This window comes from Sinocyclocheilus grahami, unplaced genomic scaffold, assembly GCF_001515645.1.
Source record: "Sinocyclocheilus grahami isolate Dianchi unplaced genomic scaffold, SAMN03320097.WGS_v1.1 scaffold483.1, whole genome shotgun sequence".
Lineage (NCBI taxonomy): Eukaryota > Metazoa > Chordata > Actinopteri > Cypriniformes > Cyprinidae > Sinocyclocheilus > Sinocyclocheilus grahami.
The window spans coordinates 472,459-494,869 of NW_015505662.1; the positions used below are offsets into that span (position 1 = coordinate 472,459).

A 22,411-nucleotide genomic window follows, 5' to 3' on the forward strand; every position below is an offset into this window, starting at 1 on the left:
GTACTTAGATGGGTGAAATGCAGAGAACAAATTCTGAGTATGGGACACCATGCTTGGCCACACTTCACGTCATGTCACGTCACTTACACATATGTACAGTAATTTTATAATTACTTCTATTGTCATTGAAATATGGTTAAAATGTGCTGCTGAATGTCCTTATTTGCACTAATATATATTTTAATGTAATTTCTATTGAATCTTCTGTCATGTATTAAAATATTTTTGTAATCACACGTTTGTAATGATGTTATCATTTAGTCATTTCAAATATTTTATCTTTAAATGTAATATTACTAATTAGTTAAAGCTATAGTTCTGTAATTTATGTGTACGTTAGTATGTTAGTCAACACATCAATATAAGTGTACTTCTTTAGAGCATGATAAAAGATGATTCAAAATAATGATTTAAAATGTACTTTAAAACTTTTGATTTGACATGATTGCAAAATGCACTTTATAAAAGTCAAGAAAGTGGACCCTTCAAGTACACTTAGTGGCCTTTTATTTAATTTCATACGCATTATATGATCTGTAAGTATAATATATATAAAGTATAACATATAATCTATTATAATATATATTATAAGTATAATATTATAATCTATATAATATTTATAGAATCGAAGTAAACTACAAGTGCACATTCAATACAATTAAGCAGTTCTTTTTCACAAGAGTAGAATAGTATGGTTGTGTTTGTAGTAAATCAGTGGTTTGTAGATTAACCATTGTTCATCTAATTGAGCGACTGAATGAAGTTGTCTAGCTGGTTCAGGGAAGAGTTCGGTCTGCCTGTTTCTTGTACAAACCAGTTTATCATCTATTACCATACAGTAAGAGAGGTCAATAATATGCCTTTGTTTTGAAAATGTGACAAGGACATAAACCCTAAATACTCACTTTCTATTCTATTTCAATTTCTATCTCAGACCTGTTATATTAAATATACTGCATTGTTTAAACGATCATGTTATGATTGCTCCAAAAAGTAAGCCATCATTGTGACAACATTCATGCAGCTTTATTTATTTACACCAGAGCGATGTTTACAATACAAGTGCATGTGAAAGAGTCACAGAGGTCGTGAATAAAGCACATTCTGTAATGCACTCTGTTATCTGTTATGCAGTTAAATGCTTGAGGTCACACTGAATGGCAGAAGAAATGCGATTAGATTACAGCTAATGTTTTATTACAACAACATATTTTGAAATTCACATTAAGTGGCTTTGTGTTATATAATATTATGTTTGTTCATGTACTTTTTTTTTAAAGGAATAGTTCATCCAAAAATGAATATTTGCAGAAAATGTGCTACCCCTCTGTAGAAATCGCGGTCCAGGGGCACCTAGATCAGACCAAAGGGGCACTTTAGCATTGGTAATTAAAGGGGCACTGGCCCCCCAGCCCCCTCCCTGTGTTTGTTTCTTCATGGGAGCAGATTTGGAGAAATTTAACATTTCATCACTTGCTCACCAATGGATCCTCTGCAGTGAATGGGTGCCATCAGAATGAGAGTCCAGCTGATAAAAACATCATAATAATCCACAAGTATTCAATATGAGTCCATTCCATTTACAGTTCTAACCAAATATGTGAGAGACAACAGGAGATTGACTTTTTTTCTGGCGAAAGCATTATTTTGGATTATGGACTCCAAATTATGGAAGTTAAAACACAAAAAGTCCATGTCCTGCTGTCCTCTCACATCAAAATCCACTGACATATTTGTTTAGAACTGTTTTGGACTGGTTTCACCTGTAACATATTTCTCTCCTGATTCAGACGAGACTGAATTTTCACTGGAGAAAGCAATATTATGGTACATATCGTATTTATAATATATTTTTGCTAGAGGCACTGGTTTGAAGGTAATGAGGGATTTATTTCTTACAAACACGTAGCTTTTCATTTCATAAGATGTTAAAGGAACACTCCACTGTTTTTGAAAATAGGCTCATTTTCCAACTTTTCGAATCCATTCAGCCGATCTCCGGGTCTGGCGGTAGCACTTTTAGCTGCAGCTTAGCATAGCTCATTGAATCTGATTAGACCGTTAGCGTCTCACTCAAAAATGACCAAAGAGTTTCTATATTTTTCCTATTTAAAAACTTCTTCTGTAGTTACATCGTGTACTAAGACCGATGGAAAATGAAAAGTTGCGATTTTCTAGGCCGATATGGCTAGGAACTATACTCTCATAATATAGTTATTATGAGAGTATAGTTATTATGAGAGTCCAGCGTAATAAGCAAGGAACTTTGCTGCCGTACCATGGGTGCTTCAGGCGCAATGATATTACGCAGTGCCTGAAAATAGGTTTATTGGAAGTTACCTAGCTGGGGACTATTTTCAGGCGCTGCGTAATATCATTGCGCCTGATGCTAACGGTCTAATCAGATTCAATGACCTATGCTAAGCTACAGCTAAAAGTGCTACCGCCAGACCCGGAGATCGGCTGAATGGATTCGAACACGGTAAAACTCAACTGTTAACTCTAGGGGAAGTTGGAAAATGAGCCTATTTTCAAAAATAGTGGAGTGTTCCTTTAACTGATGGACTGGAGTGGTGTGGATTACTTGTGGATTATTGTGATGTTTTTATCAGCTGTTTGGACTCTCATTCTGACGGCACCCATTCACTGGTTATGATCCACTGGTGAGCAAGTGATGCAATGCTACATTTCTCCAAATCTGTTCTGATGAAGAAACAAACTCATCTACATCTTGGATGGTCTGAGAGTGAGTCAATTTTTTGGGTGAACTATTCCTTCAATCCATGTTACTTTTTCAATGTAACTTTCATCATCATATGCTGATATAATTTGTAATGAAAATGTTGTATTAAACAAAATGTAAAAATATATATAAATGCAAACTAGAAGCATTTTCACTATTGGTCTTATTACTATCTGATAACTCTGATAACACTGTACCGTGGAGCAGTAGTTTGTTTATGTTATCATAGTAACCATTTATAAAGTTCCAGCACACTCCTCCGCACTGTGAGTCATGTATTTAATATATGTTGATTCTGACTCTTGTCTAACTGCCGTCTTACTCTTCTCTGTCACAGTGTGAGTGTGCAGTCAGCATGGCAGAAGCGCATCAGGCGGTGGCCTTCCAGTTCACCGTCACTCCTGATGGCATCGACCTTCACCTCTGTCACGAGGCCCTGCGCCAGGTCTACCTGTCTGGCCTCCACTCCTGGAAGAAGAGGTTCATCAGGTTCAAGGTGACCTCACAGCTGTCCTCCTTATCCAACTGATTAATTACTGCACATGAGCAACATTATCTAATTAGACCTGAGTGTCACTTTGAAATATCAATGTTTAATTGAATTTTTCAGGATCGTTTGTTCTCTGGAAATGACTACAAAGGCCATTTTAATAAAACTGTAAAGTTTATTCAAATATTAATTCGAATTAATTCTAATAAAAAAGCTATTCATCTATTCTATTCTGTTCTGTTCTTTTTACATTTGTTTAATATGATATTATGTTGTGTTTCTGTAGAATGGTGTCATGACTGGGGTTTATCCAGGAAGTCCCTCAGGGCTGCTGGTTGTTTTGGTGGGTTACATGTCCACAACCAAATATGCCAAAATAGACCCTTCCCTTGGGATGTTCACTAAACTTTCTAAACACCTACCAATCAGGTAAACCACCAAAGAACGGTCACCTGTTTGTCATTAGTTATCAGCGATTTATTAGGATACATTTGGAAGATAAATAAGTCAATATGCCATTTCTTCTGTGGTGAAAATTACCATAATTTACAATCTTGTTAATAGGAAAAGTATAGCTGTCTCAAATTCAGAGTCTCATGCAAACACAAAGGTCTGATTCTTTGCTTTGTAGTTTTAACTACAGTTTTTTGTTTGTTTGTTTGCTTTGTTTTGTTTTGTTAAAAAGTATAGCTGTCTAAAGTCCGAAGACATTCAAACACAAAGGTCTGATTCTTTGTGTTGTAGAAAACACAAAAGCTCAAGAATCAGATGTTTCTGTTTGTAGTTCTTTCAATCTATTATCTTCAAAACAGATTACAATGTTATACAAGAAATGTTTTTATTACTATATCACACGCAGTTCACCAGCTTATTTTATGAGTAGTCAAAACATACAATCCCATGTCTCTGAAAAACATATGAAACGTTTAAAGGGGTCCTATTATGCTCTTTTACAAAGTCTTGATTTTGTTTTGGGGGTGTACTAGAACAGGCTCTCATACTAGGTTGTTCGAAAAACATTGTTTTTCACATATTTTACATTATTACAACACCTCTCTCCCCAGTCTGGCATGAACGGCTCGAATAGTTCCTGTATCAAATGAAGGCCCACCTTCTGAAATACGAAATGTGCTGTGATTGGTTAGCTGGGCCAGTGTGTGCTGTGATTGGTTAGCTGGGCCAGTGTGTGCTGTGATTGGTTGGCTAGGCCAGTGTGTGCTGTGATTGGTTAGCTGGGCCAGTGTGTGCTGTGATTGGTTAGCTGGGCCAGTGTGTGCTGTGATTGGCTCCACTCCGCGCCTGGTCGGGAAATGTCACGCCCCTTACCATAGCCGCCTGCGAGCTTCAGTGTAAATATCAAAATCAAATCAATTTGAGCGCGATTTAAACCCGGATGATTGTAACCACTCTTAAGTTCATCTGCTTTGGGAAAGCTAGCGTGTCTCCGACATAGTGATAAAACTCATTGCCTTCTCTAGTGCAGCTCAACCAGGTCTCGTCCCATTCGTCAGTATTTGTGATATCACAAATCCTGGAAAATATGCGTTGTAGTCCAAACGAGTCGTTCGTTGTAGTTTTTGAAAATTGATTTCTGTTTTCTAAAATATCTCCTTTTGAAGTGGACTTTGAGCTTTGTAACTTTGCAGATCTTTTTTATGCTCAAACAGCAACATTACAGACTTACTAAAGTTGAAAAATTGAAAAAGCATAATAGGACCCCTTTAACGCATGTATGAACCATGTATAATACTTACAGTGTAACTACAGTGCTGATAATAACAAATCATTATGATTTATGATGATTGAATATTTTATCATTTTAATAATTAAAAAATTATTAGTAAATTATTAAACATGAATATTTGAAGTATTATTTTAATAAAATATATTTACTATATTTACCATGTCTGTCATTAAAAATTAAGATTCTTAGAATATTTGAACTATTTTAGTTGATATTATCATAGAGTACTAAAAAACAACAACAAACAAACTAATAACTACAGTGTTTTTGAAAGTGCACTGCAGTTAATTTCTCACCTAATAGCTGTGTTTCCCTGCAGTAAGTACGTAACAGAAGAAGGGCAGCGTATTGTTGGTGGTGTGCTGATTGGGACCGGATTGTGGATTGCTGTGACTTTCGTTATGAGGAACGTCCTCAAGTACTTGCTGTCCTGGCACGGCTGGATGTTCAATCGCCATGGATCTTTGTCCTTAAAAACAAAGATTTGGTTGGTGAGTGTGACCCTGATGGGGAATTGATCACTTAATAATTAATTAAGTAATAATTCACCCAAACATTATGCCATATTATGCAACTATTGGATTTTTGTTGTCCATATGACCCAGAGTTTTAATTTTTAGGTGCACTATACTTTAAACACTCCCAGTGCTGTAAATATTTCCCTACATCATATTCAGAGAGAGTCCAAAGTCTAATAAGTTTGTTTTATAACACAATTTCAGCACTGTTCTGGTCATTGCATGTTTCTTTTGAAGTTATCTCTGCGTCATTGTGTCAGTTTTTGATATACAGCTATTCACTAGAACTTGTCTGGTTGTATAATTGGAAGATTCATGCTTGTCTCATGTTTGACTCTTGACCCAATTTTAACACTGTCCACACAGGTGTTGGTGAAGGTATTTTCGGGGCCAAAGCCAATGCTGTACAGCTTCCAGAATTCAATACCACGGTTACCAGTGCCTCCTATAAAAGACACTGTTAGAAGTGTAAGTCAAGCATTTTCATTGCTTTTTAAAATTATCAAATTTATTAATAGGTCAAATATGACTGAATTTTCAATGCACTTCCTTTTTTTAAATTACGCTCACTTCACATCTATACATTATTATTATTATTATTTATTTATTTATTTTATTTTTTCAAGTATCTTGAGTCAGCTCGCCCCCTGATGGATGATGAACAGTACAAGCGTATGGAGGGGTTGGCAAAGGACTTTGAGAAGAACTTGGGCCCCAAACTGCAATGGTACCTGAAGCTCAAATCCTGGTGGGCCTCCAATTATGTAAGTTCGCTCTTTTCTCTACTATTCAAAATCACTTTCAACAACTGTTCCTGTGCAGTCTTATCATATCTCATTATAAAAATGCCTCAGAACCTTTTTCAGGTTTGTCTTTCTTTCAAAATAGCATGAAGCTTCTTAAATAATTAACCTTAAGTTACTTTTATTTGAGATTTGTTTCATACCTTGGATTATGGATATTTAACTTTGTTCTGCTATCGTCCTCTTAGGTCAGCGACTGGTGGGAGGAGTATATTTACCTCAGAGGTCGAGGACCAATCATGGTCAACAGCAACTACTATGCAATGGCAAGACTGATATGCAATGGCTAATCTGGATTTTGTTAAAAAGAAAATCAAATTTTCAAAAAAATAAATTAAAGATGGTGAAATTTAAAAAGTAATCCATCAAAATATGAAATTAACTAATTTACATTAGGCTTTGCTCAAATATTTTTGTTTTATAAACCTTCACCTTGGTCATGACACCAATTTGTGTGGTGTAGAAATTAACAAATTTACATTAAGTTTTACTTGTAGCACAAACTATTTTTTATAAATCTAGCATCCGGGTCACGGCACCAATTTTTGTGTTGTAGAAATGAACAAATTTACATTAAGTTTTGCTTGTAGCAAAAATGTACCATCTGGATCACAACACCAATTTGTGTGGTGTAGAAATTAACAAATTTATAGTAAGTTTTACTTGTAGCACAAACTATTTTTTATAAATCTACTATCCGGGTCACGGCACACATTTTTGTGTTGTAGAAATGAACAAATTTACATTAAGTTTTGCTTGTAGCAAAAATGTACCATCTGGATCACAACACCAATTTGTGTGGTGTAGAAATTAACAAATTTATAGCAAGTTTTGCTTGTAGCACAAACTATTTTTATAAATCTAACATACGGGTCATGGCACCAATTTTTGTGGTGTAGAAATTAACAAATTCATATTAAGTTTTGCTTGTAGCACAAACTATTTTTATAAATCTACCATCCAGGTCATGGCACCAATTTTTGTGTTGTAGAAATGAACAAATTCATATTAAGTTTTGCTTGTAGCACAAACTATTTTTATAAATCTAACATCCGGGTCATGACACCAATTTCTGTAGTGTAGAAATGAACAAATTTACATTAAGCTTTGCTTGTAGAGCAAACAATTTTTAGAAATCTACCACAAACTATTGTTAGAAATCTACCAACTGGGTTATGGCAGCAGTTTTTGGAAAGTTGCTTTAACTTATTTAACTCCAGGTTGTTCGTATAATAAATTCATAGCACTGTTCAATGGCAACATCTCAGGAGAGTCACTTTCTCTGTGTTTATCAGGACTTCCTCTATGTGATCCCCACTACACGTCAAGCCGCCCGTGCTGGTAATTCCATCCACGCCATCATGATGTACAGAAGAAAATTGGACAGAGCGCAGATTAAACCAGTGAGTCTAATTTACTCAGTAGAGTCTGTAACACAAATATTCATCAATATTGCCTAAATTGAATGCAATATTTTTTTTACCTTCATTCTATACAAGAATAATGGATTTGTTTCAAGAGTCTAAAACAACAACAAAAACCTTAATAGTAGCCAATATAACAATGATAGCTTCCTGTGAGACCAAAAAACTTTCAAATCTTATTCACACTGGTCACACTGGTGTGACGTTAAATTAATTTACTTCTATATGTGCAGCATCATGCAAAATATCTCCTTGTGTGTTACACAAGATAATATCATAGAACAGGGATCCTCAAATATTGCCCACGAGATCCACTTTCCTGCAGAGTTTAGCTCTAACCCTTATCAAACACACCTGAGCATGCTATAATCAATGTCTTCAGGATCATTAGAAAATGACACAAATGTGAGTAAATGGTAATGAAATTTACTTTTGGGTGAACTATTCTCTTAAGTGTAATTATTATTTTTTCATAGGTCAGGGTCATGTATGGGTCATTGGTGGTGAACTACTTCTCAGAACTTCAGATGAAACATTAACTTTTATTATCACATAGTATTTATCTTCATAGAAGCAAATGAAGAGACATGTGTTAGTCGTTTAGATTCTAGCTTTTAATTACAGATACATTTTGTACAAAATGTTTATATTATATGACCATGTAGTAATGTTTACTTACATAACAAATTATATATCATAAAATATATAATACATTATATTTATGTAAAAACATACACTACCATTCAAATGTTTTGGAGTCAGGAATTTTGTTTCTAAATAATTAATATTTTTATTCAGCAAGGCTGCATTAAATTGATCAAAAGTGACAGTAAAGACATTTATAATGTTACAAAAGATTTTTATTTCAAGTAATTGCTGTTTTTTTTTTTACTTTCTATTCATCAGAATCCTAAAAAAAAGTGTCACAGTTTACACAAAAAAGTCTGAAGCAGCAGCACAACTGTTTTCAACATTGATAATGATAACAAATGTTTCTTGAGCAGCAAATCAGGATATTAGAGTTATTTCTGAAGGATCATGTGACACTGAAGAATGGAGTAGTGATGCTGAAAATTCAGCTTTACATCACTGAAATTACATTTGACCATATATTACAATATAAAACAGTTATTTTATTCAAGTAATTGCTGTTTTTTTTTTTACTTTCTATTCATCAGAATCCTAAAAAAAAGTGTCACAGTTTACACAAAAAAGTCTGAAGCAGCAGCACAACTGTTTTCAACATTGATAATGATAACAAATGTTTCTTGAGCAGCAAATCAGGATATTAGAGTTATTTCTGAAGGATCATGTGACACTGAAGAATGGAGTAGTGATGCTGAAAATTCAGCTTTACATCACTGAAATAAATTACATTTGACCATATATTACAATATAAAACAGTTATTTTATTCCTGCAAATAAATGCAGCCTTGGTGAGCATAAGAGACTTAAAACGAGAGGTGAAGAGACCAAAAATATAAAAAAATATATATACAGTACATATCTTACTAATCCCAAACTTTTTAATAGTTTGTGTGTGTGTTCAGGTCTCTTCTACGTATTTATCTTCATAGAAGCAAATGAAGAGACATGTGTTAGTCGTTTAGATTCTAGCTTTTAATTACAGATACATTTTGTACAAAATGTTTATATTATATGACCATGTAGTAATGTTTACTTACATAACAAATTATATATCATAAAATATATAATACATTATATTTATGTAAAAACATACACTACCATTCAAATGTTTTGGAGTCAGGAATTTTGTTTCTAAATAATTAATATTTTTATTCAGCAAGGCTGCATTAAATTGATCAAAAGTGACAGTAAAGACATTTATAATGTTACAAAAGATTTTTATTTCAAGTAATTGCTGTTTTTTTTTTTACTTTCTATTCATCAGAATCCTAAAAAAAAGTGTCACAGTTTACACAAAAAAGTCTGAAGCAGCAGCACAACTGTTTTCAACATTGATAATGATAACAAATGTTTCTTGAGCAGCAAATCAGGATATTAGAGTTATTTCTGAAGGATCATGTGACACTGAAGAATGGAGTAGTGATGCTGAAAATTCAGCTTTACATCACTGAAATTACATTTGACCATATATTACAATATAAAACAGTTATTTTATTCCTGCTTTTACTGTATTTTTGATCAAATAAATGCAGCCTTGGTGAGCATAAGAGACTTAAAACGAGAGGTGAAGAGACCAAAAATATAAAAAAATATATATACAGTACATATCTTACTAATCCCAAACTTTTTAATAGTTTGTGTGTGTGTTCAGGTCTCTTCTACGTCTTATCTAATGTGTTTTAGTACATGTTTGTGTCTGTTTTTTTTTTTATTTTTTTTTATTTGTACTGTACAATGACCAAATCAGCAGACACATGTTGAAAAAGGATGTTTGTCGTGTCATACCATGTCTCTCTTTGTCTCTCTTTAACCCTGCGTCTGCGTTTGCTATGTGCGCTCACTCACCACATGCACAGTTATACTTGCTGGAGAACCGAGTGCCGCTGTGCTCGGCGCAGTGGGAGCGGATGTTTAACACGTCCCGCATTCCCGGGCTGGAGACAGGTAAGAGGAGGGGCTTGTCCGTCCCGACCCGCACCCCTTCATCAGCTCCAGCAGCAGCCGCCTCAGCCTCAGCCTCAGCCTCAGGACAACAGCACAGCAGACAGGAGAACAGTAGAGCTTATTGACTTACAGTGGTCGACTGATAAGGGCTTTTTACCGGCTGATTTATAGAAAGCACGGTGGATGGTGATGCAATTTAATGATAGCAGCTGAGACCAAATCTCTCTTAGACAGATCTCGGTCATGGCTGTTAACCAATATCTATAATAGTGATACATCAATATATCAGCCAAAATTATAGAAATAGGTAAATAGTTATATATGATTTATTATGTTATTATTATTAATGATTATTATTATTATGATTATTATTATTACTATTTTGTAATTTGTTATGATATTAATCACATAATAATATTTTATTATGTTTATAATAAAATTATTTAATTGTATGACTTCATAGAATTTATGTATAATTTTAAATAATATAATTAATATAATCTCTCTCTCTCTCTCTCTCTCTCTATATATATATATATAATTTAAGAACATTTCTTCTCCTTTTAATAATACCAATAATAGTGATACACCAATATATTGGCCAGTTAGAGAAATAGGTAAATAGTTTACTAGTTAAAAATAATAATATAGTTAAAAAATGAAAGACATACTAATTCATTATAATGATCATCATAATAGTAATACATTTTTATATTATTAATATGATGATTATTGTTTGTTATGTATATTATTTATAATATTATTTTGTATAAATATTTTTATTATATATTATTTCACATAATTAGTAATCACATAATACATTTGGATCACTTTTAACTGTGGACTTGTGTGATATTAATCACATAGTACATTTTTATATAATTGTATAATTTCGTATAATTCATATATAAATGTGTTTATGTATGTATGTGATTATTATTATTTTAATCCCCCTCATGCCATTTACAACCTGTATGGTTTTCTTAATTTGGATTTTGGCACAGTTTATTTCTATATAGTTTTTATCATATTACATTAGTTTGATCATATGATAAGTAATAATTTATTATTTATTATTTTATTTATGAATATTAAATATTTTCTATATATGGGATATATTTCTTTGTAAAATAAATAATTCAGGTAATATCTTTGAAGATGACTAGCTTAATATAATATAAAATAATTTGTATTTTGTAAAACAACTGTTGCCTATTGTTTCATTTGAAATCTTTAAATTGAGCTGTATTCTTTTTCTCTCTGTTGTTCATCAGTCACCCTACACTCTACGATTGAATTTGTCTGAAACATTGGAAAACGCACATCAGACGACCACTATCAAATAATCAAATATCAAAAATATCATATATTGTATCTGCCTGACTGTTGTATCGGTCACCAGTTTTCTGTTGGTTTTTAGAAGATATTAATGTAGGCTGTTTTGTCATTTGGCAGCTGTGCTGTTATCCGGCGGCTGGTCACCGTGTTGAATCCATCTCTCCTGATGATCCTTCACTCCTTCCACTTTTTCTTTTTTGTTTCCAGTTTTCCATTACTCTGTTTCCCTCTACAGCAGGGATGGGCAATATACGGCCCGCAGTGTCTTTTAGTACGGCCCGCTGGATCATATTAGACTCGGATGATCAATTTTAAAACATTTGAAAAGCAAGTCACATAAAGATTGCTTTCAGTTTATGATGTTAATACTATCTCCAACCAGGAGAGGTCGCTAGTTTCCAGCCGCTCCCCTATTAATTTCAGCGTAGTAGGATGTGTCCTGCACTCTAATGTAAACATTCACTAACATTAGCAAATAATAAATGAAAAAACTGACCATGAAAACAGTATTTTCAAGTCAACATGGTAAACAGATTATCTTTTGACCAAGTTCAAGGGGATACCCATATGTTTGGAAATCTGTATTTTATTTAAATCGCCATCACACCACTGCTCACAAACAGCGGGGACGCCAGAGTTGCACTTGCCTCAAATTTCAAAGGTAAAATTCATAGTCGACAAAAGCGTTTTGCCAAATGCATGACAGAAATGTTTGCACTGGACTATGTTATTATTAGGGTTTCCGCGGGTCCTTAAAACGTCTTCAGTTAAATTGTTTACATTTAAGGCCATGCAAACTCTTAAATGGTACAAAAAGTCTAAATTGTAAGAGGTCTTTGGGGACGGAAAGACAAAAATTGCTATATAGATTAATACGACGATTAAACTTCAAAATGCTACGATTTCACTGAATAAACTTGAGCGCTGCACGTTAGCTTTGTGTACTGCGGTTACCGGGGAATCCACTTTATTTCTGCAGTTCCGAAAGTGACACCTGCTGGCAGAGAACGAATTTGCTTTTTCCATAAGCCCATCTGCTATTTTTGCTACATATTTTTAAATGTGAACCAGTGGATCGACAAAAAGCTAATGCATTATAAAAATCTAAACAATTAAGACTCTAAGATATATTTATATGTTATTTAATATAATAATTAATTGATTATAATTGTTTAAATTAATATAATAATTGATACTTTTGACTCATCCTTTTTCTTAAAAATTGTTTAAGGGCTGAAATGTGAAGTGCAGATCTTAAAAAGGTCTTTAAAGGTCTTAAATTCGATTTGAAAAAAATCCTGCAGATACCAGGTTATTTTATGCTACCATTTGGAATAACTATTTATTATTATTTTTAATTAAGCCCTTTTTAACTGTCCTTTTAGGTTGTTTTGAGAATGTTCTGTAGGCTGCTAATAAAAAAAAGGACCTCTGTATATTTGTTTGTTGCAAAGTTACAGACAATGCAATTGAAATGTTTACATTGGCTTACATTACATTGGTAATATTTCTGTCCACTCACAACAAAGTTTTCATTCTGAATTAGCTAGCATAACTGCACAAGTTTTATACTTAATAAAATCTTTAAAAACAAATGACATTAGTTATACTTTCGTTTCTTTCAATAAAAAGGAAATTGAGTAAGACGGTGTAAAAGGTGTGTGGACGTGGATTAGTAATCTGGCCCCTTGGTATAAAGGAGAAAAAATGCTGGCCCTCGTTACTATCAAAGTTGCCCATCCCTGCTCTACAGGTTTCTATAGTGGTATTTTGGGCTTCTTCCTTGTTTTTCCTGTTTGTGTTTGACCTTCCGTTCTGCTTCACAGCTCATGGTTTTGAACACTATCCCCATGTGCTCATCTCAGTACGAGCGTATGTTCAACACCAGTCGAGTTCCCGGTGTAGAAACAGGTAGAGCTTCCCTCTCGCCTGCTTCACGCGTCTTCATTTCGCAAGCTAGTGATTGCTGTGGGCCTAAAATGCATGAGGGTTTGTGATTTGGATTTGCGCTCCATGTAGCTGACATTTCTGGAGGAAGCAGATGGTGAGGACTTAGTTTTGTGTGCTTAACTGTTTCATAGCTTGATAACCTATTTGTGTGATTTAATGATTAACCTGTTATCTGAAACAGATGAATGATGAACAGGAAATAACATGTTTTTACACCCGTCTGGCCATATAGTGGTGCCATTCAAAGATGTCTGTTATTGTTATTGCTACTAACTTATAACATACTGTAATAAATTCAAGAGGTTTTAAACGCTGAATTAATTCCAGTTTAGTAACTAATAAATATACTTTACTTAATGACTGAATCTACAGCATTACTATTTAGAAAAATGTATGTGATATGATAATGTATTAACAATAATAATGGGCTATCACAGCAAAGTGGAAATATGTGGTATTTAGTTTCTAATTCTTACTAAATTATAGTAAAATAAATTATTACTGAATTAAAATATAGATAAAAATCATTTAGAATAGCTTAACTAATTTAGAGTGCATGTATACTATTAATGCAGAAAACCAAAAACAATCAAATAATAATAGTATTATATAATTTTGTACTAGAACTAATCGAATTAATATTAATAATAATAGTACCAACTTTAGAGTGCAGGCATTCTATTAATGCAAAAAAACATAATAATAATGATAATGATAATTCTAGAAATTATGATGATGTTGATTAATTTGTAACTAGAATTTAAAGTGCATGTATACTGTTAATTGAGAAAAACAATAAAATGCATATAATAATCAATAAAATATAATCAAAACACTTAATCAGCAATAATAATAATAATGATTTTCTATTAAAGATTATGATGATTAGAATAGTTAAAAACAAAAAATACAAAGTACTATACTAATTAATAATTAATAATATATAATCAATGCACTTAATTAATAATAGTAATAATAATAATAACAATTATTATTAGTTCAGCCCACGGTGAGGGTATAATAATAATAGTAGCCTAGTAATAAATATATATATATAAATTAATTAAAAAATGTTTGATTAATAGGGGTCATATAATAAACTTATTGCAGTATTCCACTGTATTGCATAGATAGGTATAACATTTGAGTACTGAATAAGTCAAATTCAAGTCTTCATGATCTCACACACACACCTGTTTACTATACAAACACAAAACTTTACTGTTTGCATTTCTAGCACATCCCTCTTTCCTTAGTTCAAGTATGCAAACCTATTTGCCACATGCACTGGAATGTGTATTATATTGAAAGTTACATTTTCAAATGAAAATGGCAACATCGTTTTATAAAGTATGCGTTCATGTGTGCTTCATTTTCACTGGAGGAAACAGCTGTGGTGTGATGAGGGGTGAATGCAGTGAAAACTTAGGCTACAGTAGATGGGGAGCCGATTATTGCTCCCCCATGATATTTTGTAAACTGGATTTATGATAAATAACTGGACAGATGCAGATATTATAACAGTATATCGATAAACACACACCTTGTCCTCTGTTTCTCGCTCTGCCCCGAAAGAAAGACGTGGATGAGCCGATCGGTGTCTGCCGCCATTTTCAGATGAAATTTTAAGGGGACTGAGGCGATCACGAATTCGTGTAGTTTATGGAGCTAATCGCAAAATTTTAGATGGGCTGAGTAGTCATTTTAGGGGGGCTATAGCAAGCCTTTGTTTGGTCTTTCTTCTCATCTACTTTGCCTTTTTTTACCTCACCTTTTGCTTTTCTCATTATTGTCTACTGACCACCATTAATCATTTTAACCCTTGACAAAAACAGCCAAAAAAAATAACACATTTGACCTCTTTTAAACTGCACAAATAATTATTGTATGAACTACAGAATAATGTTACTTTGTTTTCTTGCACATTGATACACCTCCATCTTCTCGTCCGTATTCTTCATCAGACGTCCTTCAGCACATGAACGAGAGCAAACACATCGCTGTGTATCACAAGGGACGCTTTTTCAAGGTGTGGCTGTTTTATGACGGACGGCTGCTGTTGCCTCGAGAAATTGAGCAGCAGATTGAAAGGATCTTGGCGGACAAATCCGAACCTCATCCAGGAGAGGAGCTGCTTGCCGCTTTGACAGCGGGTGACAGGTGACTGCTCATTTTTATTATTTTTATTTTATTTTTAATAATTTGTTTTATTATTATTACTTTTACTTTTTTTAATTAATTTAATTGTTAATTTAATTTTACGAATATTTGTAAATGACAATACAAAATTATATTGTATTTTTAATATATAATTTATATAATAACATAATACATATATAATATAATATTATTAAAAAAATTCTTTGATGTTGCTAAAAATAACTTTATTTTGTGTATTTGGTGTAATGAAATGTGTTTATGTGGTTTAAGGTTAAAAAAACACATTATTTTCCACATACTGTACATTATTGTTTCTCCTCTATGCCCCGCCTTTCTGAAACGCGTCGATTTTTACAAAACTCATCGGTCTGAAAAGCAAGGTGTGCTGTGATTGGCCAGCTATCCAGTGCGTTATGATTGGCCGAATACCTCAAGCGTGTGACGGAAATGTTACGCCCCTACCATACTGTGATGATGCCGTCAGGCCAGAGCGATGATTCAAAAACGCTTTCACATCGAAACAGCATCACACACCGTGGCCTAGAGTGAGCAGAGGCGGCGGGCTTGAGAACGGCGCGGCCGGTGGATTCGACGAAGGGGGCTTGCGGCAACCACATGTGACGACCCCAGGCTGGACTCCGCTTCGTCCACGGTGAAAGCCGATCCGGCGATCCACAGAGCAAAGTTGTTGTATTTCCTCAGCAACCAACACGGATGAGCTCCAGGCATGACGAAGCAGATATTGTCCTCTTTTGGAAGACCAAACAAAGTAGTTTCGCTTTCACAACAAAACACACAGTGCATTCACAACATGGCGGCGGCAACAACAACAATACTACAGCGAGAATAAAAGTTATGCCTTCTTTCTTTGCGTGAACATTCCCCGGCGTTATGCAAATCTTCCCACATAGTGATGTAGATATGTGGGGGCGTGTTAGAACGAGCCATTTTAGGTAGGTGTGGCTGACTCTTAACTTTTATAAAGAATATCTCTTTGGATTTGAGACTTTAGTCTTTGCAACTTTACAGATCTGCTTTATGCACCAAGAGCTTGTAACACTCCAAAGAGAAAGGAAAAATTTGAATCGCATCATATGACCCCTTTAATTAATTTAATTGTTCGTTTAATTTTACAAATATCTTATAAATAAATATTTGGTAAATAATAATACAAAATTATGTTGTAAAAAAAAAAAAGAAAATAAATATTTTTATATTAAGGAAATAAGGTTTCTTTTAACTGTGGACTTTCTGTGGCTGCTAAAGCTATAAATTTCAGCTTTCATTCATGAACCAGATGCTGTTTCTTCACTTTCTGTTCACTTAAATGTGATCAAAGCCCATCAAAGAACACGCAAAGAGCCAAGTGATTTTATCTCTGCTTTTGTTCCCCAATTACCCAGAGATCCCTGGGCCAAAGCCCGCTCACAGTTCTTCAGTCGAGGGAAGAACAAGCAGTCTCTGGATTCTGTGGAGAAAGCGGCTTTCTTTGTTACTCTGGATGACACCGAACAGCGTTACGATCCAGAGAATTCGGTGCAGTCACTGGACAGCTATGGCAAATCTCTGCTCCATGGAAAATGCTATGACAGGTGACTACGATCTCGCTTGGTTATTATTAAATTGGGTTATAAAATCACTTATCGTGAACCATAATATATTTCTGTTCATTTAATGTTCTGTTCAAAAGTTTAGGGTCAGTAAGATTTCTTTAAATGAATTAATACTAATAGATTATTTAAAAATATTAATTTATTTAGCAAGGACTCAATTGATTGCACTGTTACAATATTTCAAATAAATGCTGTTCTTTGGAACTTTCTATTTATGAAAGAATCCTGAAAAAAAATGTATCACATTTTTCGTAAAAATATTAAGCAGCAAAAACAAGTCTCGGTTAGCCTAATGCAATGCACGTAACAAGGAGATAGAATAGAAAAAGAATAGGGAATGCTAGTGTTAGAGGGTCTTTCTTTTTTCTTCTTTTTTTGAGTAATAAAATAAAACAAGTCAAAAGAATAGAAAAAGAACAGAGAATGCTAGTGTTAGAGGGTCATTTTTATAATAAATAAAAAGAAGACAAGAGGATAGAATAGAAAAAGAATAGAGAATGATAGTGTTAGAGGCTCTTTAAAAAATACAAAATAAAACTAGTAAAAATAGAAATAGAATAGAGAGTTCAAGTGTTAGAGGGTCAAGTGTAGATAGAAGAGATGTATCTTTAGCCGTTTCTTGAAGATGGCTAAAGACTTGAGTTGGGCAGGTCATTCCAACAGCAGGGAACAGTTAAGGTAAAAGTCCATGAAAGTGATTTTGTGCCTCTTTGGGATGGCACTATCATGCGCCGTTCACTTGCAGAACGCAAGCTTCTAGAGGGCACATAAGTCTGAAGTAGTGAATATTGGTAAAGGAGTGCAGAGCCAGTGGTAGTTTTGTAGGCAAACATCAATGCCTTGAATTTTATGCGAGCAGCTATTGGTAGCCAGTGCAAATTGATGAACAGAGGTGTGGCATGCGCTCTTTTCGGCTCATTAAAGACTAATCTTGCAGCCGCATTCTGGATTAGTTGTATAGGTTTGATAGAACTGGCTGGAAGACCTGCCGCGAGAGCATTGCAATAGTCCAGTCTGAGAAAAAAACAAGAGCTTGAACAAGGAGTTGTGTAGCATGTTCAGAAAGAAAGGGCCTGATCTTCCTAATGTTGTATAAAGCAAAGCTGCAGGACCGGGTTTTAGCCAAGTTAGCTGATCATCAATCACAACTCCAAGGTTTCTGGCTGTGTTTGAAGGAGTTATGGTTGATGCGCCTGGCTGGATGGTGAAATTGTGATGAAGTGATGGTTTTGTTGAAACCACAAGCGGTTCTGTCTTGGTCAGGTTGAGTTGAAGGTGATGGTCTTTCATCCAGCAAGAATGTCTGTTAGATAAGCTGAGATGCGAGCAGCTATCTTCAGATCATCAGGATGGAATGAGAGGTAGAGTTGAGTGTCATCAGCATAGCATTGATATGAAAAGCCATGTTTCTGAATGACAGATAAGAGCATATGAGACTTATTTTTAAAAAAAATCTTACAGACCCCAAAGTTTTGAATGGTAGTATATGTTTAACGTTTTTTTTTTCACTTTATCGTGTGTGTTTTTTGTCTCCAGGTGGTTTGACAAGTCTTTCAATCTGATTGTGTTCAAGAACGGCACTATGGGATTGAATGCAGAACACTCCTGGGCCGATGCGCCCGTCGTTGGCCATTTGTGGGAGGTGAATACTGTAAATCAATTCATTAAGAGCTGTTTTGGCAAGAAAGAAAATTCATATTTGACAAAATCACATTTTTATATAAGTGCAATGCAAATATTTGAGTCACTTATTGCACAAATTCATGTTTGTTTTTCCATTGGTATAATTATACAAATTAGCCTCAGAACAGTAATATGAACTCTTGGTGTGCTGCCTATAGGGAGCACCCTAAACTTCTTATACGACCTTAAACGTATACAGGAATTTCAAGTCTTCTCATGTCATAGTATAGCTTTGTGTGAAAATTAGACAAATTTATGGTGTTCAAAAATGTTAAACATCTACACTACCATTCAAAAGTTTGGGCTCAGTAAGATATTTTAAGATTTTAGAAAGGCTCAGTAAAAACAGTAATATTGTGAAATATTTTTTTTTTTTACAATTTTAAATAGCTGTTGTCTATTTGAATATATTTTAAAATGTAATTTATTCCTTTGATAATTTTCAGCATCATTACATTAGTGTTCAGTATCACATGATCCTTCAGAAATCATTCTAATATGCTGATTTGCTGCTCAAGAAATATCTAATATTATTATCAGTGTTGAAAACAGTTGTGCTGCTTAATATGATAACCATGATACATTCCTTCATGATTTCATGATTCTTCAGCATTTATTAGAAATAGTTTTTTTGTAACATTATAAATGTCTTTACTGTCACTTTTGATCAGTTTAATGCATCCCTGCTGAATAAAAGTTCAAAATTCTTGCAAAAAAGGTAGTATATGTCATGTGATATTTAAAATGTTTTTGTTTGTATTATGGCAGCATGTCTTGTCATCGGATCCAGTGAGACTGGGCTATACTGAGGATGGACACTGCAAAGGAAACCCCCATCCAAACCTGCCGGGACCCCAGAGACTGCAGTGGGACATCCCAGAGGAGGTCAGTTCAAATGTTTACTGTGCATTTTAATCATGCTGTACTTTCATCCACTATATAATTTAACAAGGAGCGGCCTTGTTCCTTCACAGGGCCAGGCAGTGATCAACAGTTCTCTGAAAGTGGCAAAAGCTCTGGCGGACGATGTTGACATGCACATCATCCCCTTCAACGACTTTGGAAAAGGCCTGATCAAGAAATGCAAGACAAGTCCTGACGGCTTCATTCAGATCGCCCTTCAGCTGGCGCACTTCAGGGTACGAGCGATTCTTCAGTGATTCTTTGGATTTTTCCTCAGGCTTCTCGGCGGCCTTGTTCCTTCACAGGGCCAGGCAGTGATCAACAGTTCTCTGAAAGTGGCAAAAGCTCTGGCGGACAATGTTGACATGCACATCATCCCCTTCAACGACTTTGGAAAAGGCCTGATCAAGAAATGCAAGACAAGTCCTGACGGCTTCATTCAGATCGCCCTTCAGCTGGCGCACTTCAGGGTACGAGCGATTCTTCAGTGATTCTTTGGATTTTTCCTCAGGCTTCTCTGTAATATGTACACATTGTCCTCCTGTAGGATAAAGGCAAGTTCTGCCTGACGTACGAAGCCTCCATGACTCGTCTGTTCAGAGAGGGCCGCACTGAGACCGTGCGCTCCTGCACCACTCAAACCTGTGATTTTGTCCGTGCCATGATGAATGACAAAGCAACGGTGGGATTGACTTTAATGTCCAGCTAGTTTCAGCAAGTGTGTTTGCTAATTCCTGCTAATTCCACCATGTTTTTTGTTTTTTTTCCTCAGAGAGAAGAGAAGTTGAAGCTGTTGAAAGTGGCGGCAGAAAAGCATCAGGACTTATACAGACTGGCCATGACAGGAAAGGGCATTGACCGCCATCTTTTCTGCCTCTACCTGGTGTCAAAATACCTCGGTGAAGATTCGGCTTTTCTCAAAGAGGTGTGAGATACGCTACAAGCTAAAATGCAATCCATTTCATAGACTCATCACATTTGATAGTGATACGTTGGGTTTGTTGTAGGTGTTGTCCGAGCCCTGGAGATTGTCCACCAGTCAGACTCCTCTCCAACAGGTCGATCTGTTTGATTTAAAGAGGCATCCAGAATACGTCACCAGCGGAGGTGGATTTGGACCTGTAAGTTCAACATTTTGTTTCTAACACTCTGTCCTACCTAGACATGATTCAGTGAAAACTCAACTCTTGGTTTACAGTATTGTAAAAGTTTTGGGTGGCAAGATTAATTGAATGTTTTTGAAAGGTGTCTCTTATTCTCACCAAGGCTGCATTTATTGGATCAAGAATGCAGTAAAAACAGTAATATTTTGAAATATTATTACAATCTAAAGTAACTGTTTTCTATTTGAATATATGTTAAAATGTAACTTATTCCTGTGATGCAAAGCTGAATTTTCAGCATCATTACTCCAGTCTTCCGTGTCACATGATTCTTCAGAAATCACTCTAATATACTGATTAGCTGCTGAAGAAACATTTCGTATGTTGAAAACAGTTGTGCTGCTTCATATTTTTATGGTAATTGTGATAGAAATCTTTATAACATTATAAATGTCTTTACTGTTATTATATATCAACTTAATGCATCTTTTTTTAATAAAATTATTAATTTCTTTGTTACTTATTTTACCCAAACTTTTGAATATATATAGCCATAATTTTAGGTTTTGTTTTTGACTGTTATTTATTTTATTTTTTTTACATAGTTTAATAATATGTGTTCAAGGTTTATAAAGAAAACTTTGTTTTGTTTTGTTTTTTGTTTTGTTTCGTTTCTTTTGTTTCGTTTTGCCAATATGTGACCAATATGTGTGTTGCTTAGGTTGCTGATGATGGTTATGGTGTATCATATATTATTCTTGGAGAAGATCTCATCAACTTCCACATATCCAGCAAACACTCCAGCCCAGAGACGGTGGGTTCCCTTTCAGTCGGTCACTCTCAACGTCACGTCGGATGACCGACAAAATCTACTTCGAGTGTAAACTAAACGAGCCTGCGATTATTGCATCCAGCTGCCGCTGATCACAGCGTGAGTATAAGTAGGTAGCAGATGCAGTGCATATTCAGCTTTTCGCTTCGGAGCCGAGCGATCACATCGTTCTGCTCCTGACTATGCTACTGAGAGAAGAAGACTGAACGAGTTCAGCGCGCTCTTGGAGAGCTCTTCGTGTTGGCGGTACGGCGCTTCAGCGGTGGTGGTTTCCCATGTCGAGTGGGTTGCACACATCAGGCTGCACTACCCCCTGTTTGTGTTGCAGGTGATCATCTCCCCTGTGCGCCTCTGCACGTTAAAAGAGCTTTTTCCCCTAAAAGAGCAATTTTAGGTGCGTCTTTTTAAAGACGACGTTGCTTGGCATACTTGACGTTATGTCTTTGTAAAGACGATGTGGGTCTTGCTATAGCCAACGTATCACCCGGGCGTTTCTGGATGCGGTCATTACCTGG

At 35.0% G+C, this 22,411-nt stretch overlaps 1 protein-coding gene across 2 annotated transcripts in view; it reads left to right on the forward strand.

The window, feature by feature from the left end:
• Positions 1-22,411, forward strand: part of cpt1ab (carnitine palmitoyltransferase 1Ab (liver)) — a 31,084-nt gene that overhangs the window by 3,596 nt on the left and 5,077 nt on the right. The window contains exons 2-18 of one of the 2 annotated variants that reach the window (XM_016236172.1): positions 3,081-3,239; positions 3,520-3,662; positions 5,297-5,468; positions 5,862-5,963; positions 6,122-6,259; positions 6,487-6,564; positions 7,594-7,701; positions 10,227-10,314; positions 15,567-15,762; positions 17,166-17,354; positions 18,912-19,017; positions 19,827-19,943; positions 20,033-20,197; positions 20,509-20,643; positions 20,734-20,886; positions 20,969-21,082; positions 21,786-21,878. In XM_016236172.1, coding sequence (XP_016091658.1) covers positions 3,099-3,239; positions 3,520-3,662; positions 5,297-5,468; positions 5,862-5,963; positions 6,122-6,259; positions 6,487-6,564; positions 7,594-7,701; positions 10,227-10,314; positions 15,567-15,762; positions 17,166-17,354; positions 18,912-19,017; positions 19,827-19,943; positions 20,033-20,197; positions 20,509-20,643; positions 20,734-20,886; positions 20,969-21,082; positions 21,786-21,878 — 2,238 coding nt within the window. In that variant the 5' untranslated portion in view covers positions 3,081-3,098. Of the gene's footprint in view, positions 1-3,080; positions 3,240-3,519; positions 3,663-5,296; positions 5,469-5,861; positions 5,964-6,121; positions 6,260-6,486; positions 6,565-7,593; positions 7,702-10,226; positions 10,315-13,478; positions 13,564-15,566; positions 15,763-17,165; positions 17,355-18,911; positions 19,018-19,826; positions 19,944-20,032; positions 20,198-20,508; positions 20,644-20,733; positions 20,887-20,968; positions 21,083-21,785; positions 21,879-22,411 lie in introns of both variants that reach the window. The other variant, XM_016236173.1, reaches the window with a different exon arrangement.